Here is a 6319-nt window from a genome sequence, read left to right as displayed (position 1 = left end):
ATGAACAAAATCCATATTTTTGTTGTCAAATTATAATTAACAAACTTACCCAACTTGTTTTTTATATTAGACATTTTCAGATTTTACTCTTTCAGATTTCTTGAGAATGTTTTTAAGTTGTTTAAGTTTAGATCTAATGTAACCATCGCAAATAACTTAGTTAACCTTGCAACCTTTAAAAGAAAATGAACCCTTGCAACCCAAATGTCAAGATTAAGGGTTTGTTTTTGTTATGGTATACCAAAATCACAGAACCTAAACTCATTTTCAAAATTTTTGAAAAGCATGAAAATTTTCATTCAATTTCTTCAAAACTCTTTAAAAAAAATGAAAAATAGAGGAAATTAAAAATTTGTTTCTATTAGGTTGTATGAAATTGTAAAGGATCTTTAGATATTGGAGAAAGTAATGGAAAAAAAATGAGAAAAAAAAAACCATGGTGGAAAAAGAAAAAAAGGGAAAAAAGAAAAGCTGACATCGAAAAAAATTTTATACATGGCAAAAAATTCCCATTTCAACATTTTCTAACGCGGTGGACAAAAAAATTTGTTTCATATGCAAAGTCAACGGTCAAGTCATATAGAAAAATCACATAAGAAAAGTCAAATATCATGTTAGCATTTTGAACAAAAAAGTTAATTTAACCCATTAATAATTTTATTAAATTTGATAATTATTTTATGTAAAGGGTTCTAATTTGAATGGTATATGATAGAGAAACCAATTTCACCATTTGATCAAAGTTCAAGATTGACCCTACAATTTGACCTTTTTTATCCTTGCCTGACACATATTCAAGATGCATCGGATAATATCAGTACTTTTTCAAATTCTTTTGAAAATTTGCCAATAATGTAATTAATTTTTTCTAATGTAAGTTTTTTTTTTTTTTACACTTTTATTTTTAAAACATCAAATATTTCACTTAATTAATTAATCTTGTACTCTAGGAATAGGATTTGAGTCACTCTTTTTTGAAAAAATGTTGTTGAATACTTACGTCAGTAAATAAAAAAAAAAATGCATCGGTGCGCAAGTGGTAGATTTCTAATAGCCCAACCGAATACCAGAATTGGGCTTAATTGGATTGCCGGTACTTAAACAATTAGAAACGACCTCGTTTCGTTAAAAGAGTAAATACGACGTGATCGTTAGTTACTATAGCAGCTCTATCTTTCTTCCCCCTTTCATGCTCGCAAAGATACGCTCTGTTCAAAGGAACAATCTATAAAAAAAACCAAAGAAGAAGAAGAAAAGGAAAAAAGAAGAGAGAAAAATGGAGGCATCCAAGACGATTCAGCACGAAATCGGAGGAATCCAAACCGACGCTCTTCGATTCGGTCTCCACGGTGTTAAGAGCGACTTCATCGGATCTCACCCGCTTCAATCTGCTTACGAATCTGTAATTTCTCCTCCTCCCCTTTTTTCTTTTTTACGAGAAAATACAAGATGGGATATTAGAGTCAATATAATTCTTTTGTTTGTGTGTGTGTTTATATGGTATAGTTGTTTTACTATATAAAATTAAAAATTATATATTTTTAGGGTTTTTCATTACTGAAAATGAAAATAGAAGGTAGGTGATTCTTCTGAAATTAAAGATGGTTTTATCGGTGGGTTTTTTTGCTTTAAATTTTATAATAGGTATTGAATACTATTTTTTATGGTTTTTTTTTTTTCATTTTTTAGGCAAAAAAAACACAGGAGGAGATGAAGAGAAAAGTCCTGGCCAATACTTATGGAACAGCATTGCCACTCAAAATGGATCTCGATAGGCAAATTCTCTCGCGGTATCACCTCAAAGTTTTTGATCTTTATCATGAATTATTACTCGTTTTCAGCCCAATTTTCAGCTGTTGATGTTTGGCAAAAAAATTGCTCTAGACTTGTCTGAGTACTTGGGATTTTGTCTTCCCTGATGAAATTATTATATGAGCTCTTTAAGACTGTCTTTTGATTATCTAGCATAAACATGGAAAGTTGCAGGATGATACGAATAAATAACTGGAATAATTATGAAAAAAAGGTTTTGTCAACTAGCTTCTATTGCCCCTGTGAGCAAGAGTAATAGCAAGCATTATTTTTGTTGTAGATTCTGACCATTTTAGTCTATTGTGGTAAAAGAAGGGTAGGGAGTCTAATATAGGTCTGGGTTGGAGAAGAATGACTGATCTGAAAGTTGGGAAGATATAGTCATGATCGTCATGGAGGAACATCCATGCTATATGAATTGCAAGAACATTAATTTGAGAGTTGAGACAATAAGAGAGGTCAAATGTAGGTTGACACAGGCTTCATATCTTTTGTGATTCCTTATCAGTCAACCTTTTTAAATTATACAGCCTATTGGTTATGGACTATTATGTGAGATTTTATAGACAAGAATGCTAGATATTTTGATGAAGAAATTGGACAAGGTTTTTAAAATAAAGATTGGGGACCTCAAAAGATTCTAGTGTCAGGTGATGTTTGAGAAACTGAGTAACGTTTCATCCTAATGCTGACATATCAGCTGGTTGTGATATCTCTTTTGCATGTATTTCATGGGAATGTTTTCTATTTCAATGGAGCAAGGTGAACATTTTAGTTGCTTGCATTTTATGGTACTGAAACAGATGGATTATGTTACATTTGAATTACTATAGTTTGAGTGATTATCTGGTTCTGTTTTTATTGTACAGAAGTCATGCAAAGGATTAGACGTACATTTAAATGAACTTTAGTTTGAATGATTTCTTGTTATGTTTTATTTTGGAGGATAAATGAAAGATCATAGGTGCTTTGTGGTGACTGGGAGGTTGTTCTTTGGAAGCAAAGAACAATTTGTATGAAGGATTGCTATTGTTTTGGAGGCTTCCACCTAAGTCTGCCTCTATGACCTTGATAGGGCATAAAAGAAGATGCAGAACTGTTTAGATATTTGCTGTTTGTTTGCTTTGTTCTTTTTATAGTCTCTTTGTTCAGAGAGAAGAGAGTTGGGGTTGAAATCCTATTTGGTAAGAAATCTTTCTGGTTAGTTGCTTCTGAAAATGGTATGCAACTAAAAAACTCATTCACTTTTTTAATCAAACACTGGTTTTAGTGAGAAAACACCTTTGAATTTCTTTTTTTTTTTTTTCACTTTTTCTTAATTGTAATGTGTCTCCATAGTCCTGCAAGGTTTAAGATTTTGACCAAATGATGAAGAGAACGCTTATATTGAAGAAGTGCAGATCTTCTTGTCATACCCAAAATTTTGAAATTGGTTAAGGCACTCGGATTTTTTTCGTTACTAATGATTGTAGTTTGCCGGAAATTTTTTCTTGAAGATCTTTCTTTCCACCGTGTTGTGTATGAAATGGTCTAGTATTATGGTTTTTATTCTAAAAGATCTATGCATCTATTTGAAATAGGAAGAATTTTAAGAACTCTGCTCATATAGGTGTATATGTGTTTTGCTGTTTTGCTTCAATGACTGTAACAGCCTATATAGAATGTGTTTTCCTATAGACAATCTTGTAAAACAGAAATCTAGCAAGTGTTGTTCCATACTATCTACTCTTATTCTTCCTTTTAGGAAGTTTTGTATGTCATAATATCAATTTAAATAGTAAATGGATTTTATTTTTATTGTTTTAGAGAATGCATGGCTTTGAACCAGGCAGATTAGAAGAAAAGTGACTAATATGGCTAATTCTCCCTAGATTGATGTATGATATCTTTACTTTTGCAAGAATCTATTCAGAACTCACTAAATATCTTTGTGTATGTTTTTTGAAAATTATGCAGGTTCCAGAGGCCATTGCTCCCATCTTCAATGCTAGGTTTGGAAGCATTGACAGGAACATTAGATGATTTTGGCTTCGAGGATTATCTGAATGGTATAACAATACACACTAAATACAAAATAAATACATTTTTTGTGAATTTTGTTGTACAGATTTGTCCCTTGCTAATGTTTGCTTGAGCTTTCTTTTTAAATTTACTATTTGTCAACATCATTGTTTGGTACTTGGTAATCTTTTCAACTCACTACTTACTGTCCAATTTCCATCAGTGAAAGACTTGAGGAAGGTCAGTTCAATCTCATGTTTGGAGTTCTGTTATTATGTTAGTGCCTTTTCTTTTCCAAGTCATTAGGTTTCAATTTATTATGGATGAGATGTTGAAATGTTTTCTAACAGCCATTTAGTGTCAGAATAAGCATTCAAAATCATTTTCTTTTTCCTACGTTTACTTTTGTCATTTGCCTTCAACTCCTTTGCTCCTAAGGTGTGCTTTTTGAAAAGAAATAAATCTGGTTCCCCTTTTTTCCTAAAAAAAAAATCCCAGCTGAATTTATAAATAAAATATATTTGAAAATTGAGAAATTTTTATGTGTTTCTTTTCAAAATTTTATTACCATTTCTTATGGATACAGTTTCCACATTACCATCTACTATTCATTCTGCTGATTAGGTCTGATTTCTTAATTCCAGTGTGCTTACTTGACAATTGGTAATATTTGCACTGAGTGCATGTTGTTTGAGTCGAATAAATGGCAATTCATTTTCTGTTAGGAACTTGGAATGTCGTATATCATGTTTGGTCCTTTAAAGATCGAGTTGCAGGGAGTCATCAAGTTGGATAATGCATGGAAAAGTGTATGGTTTAGGTTAATGTTATACATAGTAATAATTTAAAATTTTTTATGTTGATTGCAGATCCTCGAGACTCTGAGACTGTACGGCCGCTGGACTTGCACCATAGCATGGAAGTTCGACTTGGCCTATCCAAGGGACCAGTCTGCCCTAGTTTTATATAATTTTCAGTGACCTCTTCAATGTATCACAAAGGAATGTCACTGCCGAGTGATTTTTCTTGGATTTTTTTTTATTCAAATCGAGGACTGAAAATTTATATGATGGTGTCATGCAGACCCGTTTTTGTATGCAGTTGTCCCAAGTATCGATCAACGTTTAGGCATATCGTTTATCTTTTATATATCAGCTGTTGGCATGTCGATCAACGTTTTAGTTTTATATATCAGATGTTGCCATTTCTTCCTTTTGATTTACATTTGTTGACAAAGCATCCAAGTTTAGTTGGTCGTATCAGTCCATCAGATTTTCAAAGCATGCTCAAAACGGATGGAAAATTTCTTACACAAACAAGAACATAGAAAATTGTCGTGTTTTTGCCTTTCTCTATCCTTTGTATACAGCTGGGTATCAGCAGCAGGTTTTTTTGTTTTTACAAAGCAGGTCCTAACTTTTAAAATATATAAAGAAATTGCAAGTATTAATATTTAAATTTTGGATGTGTTGTGTATCATCGGGTATAAACCAATAAAGCTCAGCCTCATGTTCGTATCAGCAGCATTTTGACTATTATTTTTTGTGCTTACCGGATGTTGAAATTTCCCAGACATTGATGGACAAGAGGGGAAGCTCTGCCGTCTCTGGACATCATTGTTTGAACTTCGAACTTTGAAGTAGGAGCTGTCTTGAAAGTTGAAACCTGCTGTTGTGTCTGTGTCATTGTCCTTTCATGATAAATGAATTTTAATTGCTCACATGAAGGTGAGTCTTGTCCAAAATTGATTAAAATTTAATTTTTTATTCGAATAAAAAAAATTAAAATTTGAAAATAGAGATGAATAAATATTATTTTAAATTTTTATTAAATAACGGATAATATAAAATTTGTTTTGTGTTTATATTCATATTTTATATATATTTAATAAAAAAATTTTAATTTGCTAAATAAAGTTTTTATTTTAAATAATTAAAATTAATATATTTTTATTTAAAAATATATATTCATATTTATTTATAAAAATTATGTAAATGTTCAAGATAAAATAATAAAAGAACTAAAAAAATAAATTTTATTTCTTATTTTTTAAAAAAATTTTGAAAGTAAAAGTATTATTTATATTTATTAAATATCAACGAAATAAAAATATAAATATGTTTAAAACACTTGTTGAATATAACGATCAAGAATGATATAATATAAAAAATAAAAAATGAAGATGGGGATAAAAATCCCAAACTGTCGATGATTTTATTCATTTTATGGTAAAAAAGTGAAGGCAATAATTAAACCATATGGATGGATTTATTTATTTATTTATTTATTTTTTGAGTTTGATTTGATGCCTTAAACTGGAATGTTATATATTTTACAAAATAATAAACTAATACAATTAAAAAAATACACGATATAACTTTTTGACATGGTTTTGTAAATATTTGTAAGGTTTAAAAATTTTTATTTATTGTGTATGACATTTTTTAAAATTTATTTATGAGACGATAAATAATTAGACAAATATTTTGAACATTTAATGTTTACA

General features: G+C 30.2%; 1 protein-coding gene across 1 annotated transcript; it reads left to right on the top strand.

Moving 5' to 3' along the window:
• The first annotated feature begins 1154 nt into the window (after positions 1–1154).
• LOC111305735 (cyclin-B1-2-like) lies at positions 1155–5035 on the top strand. The gene is made up of 4 exons (XM_022903499.2): positions 1155–1402; positions 1690–1790; positions 3769–3860; positions 4683–5035. The coding sequence occupies exons 1-4, from the start codon at positions 1277–1279 to the stop codon at positions 4781–4783; spliced, it is 420 nt and encodes a 139-aa protein (XP_022759234.1). The 5' UTR covers positions 1155–1276; the 3' UTR covers positions 4784–5035.
• The last annotated feature ends 1284 nt before the right edge of the window (positions 5036–6319 follow it).

This window comes from Durio zibethinus, chromosome 21, assembly GCF_047325235.1.
Source record: "Durio zibethinus cultivar Kanyao isolate XHJ-2024 chromosome 21, ASM4732523v1, whole genome shotgun sequence".
NCBI classification, from domain to species: Eukaryota; Viridiplantae; Streptophyta; class Magnoliopsida; order Malvales; family Malvaceae; genus Durio; species Durio zibethinus.
The sequence above is the reverse complement of the archived record's forward strand: the minus strand, read 5'-3'. Positions and strand labels throughout refer to the sequence as shown.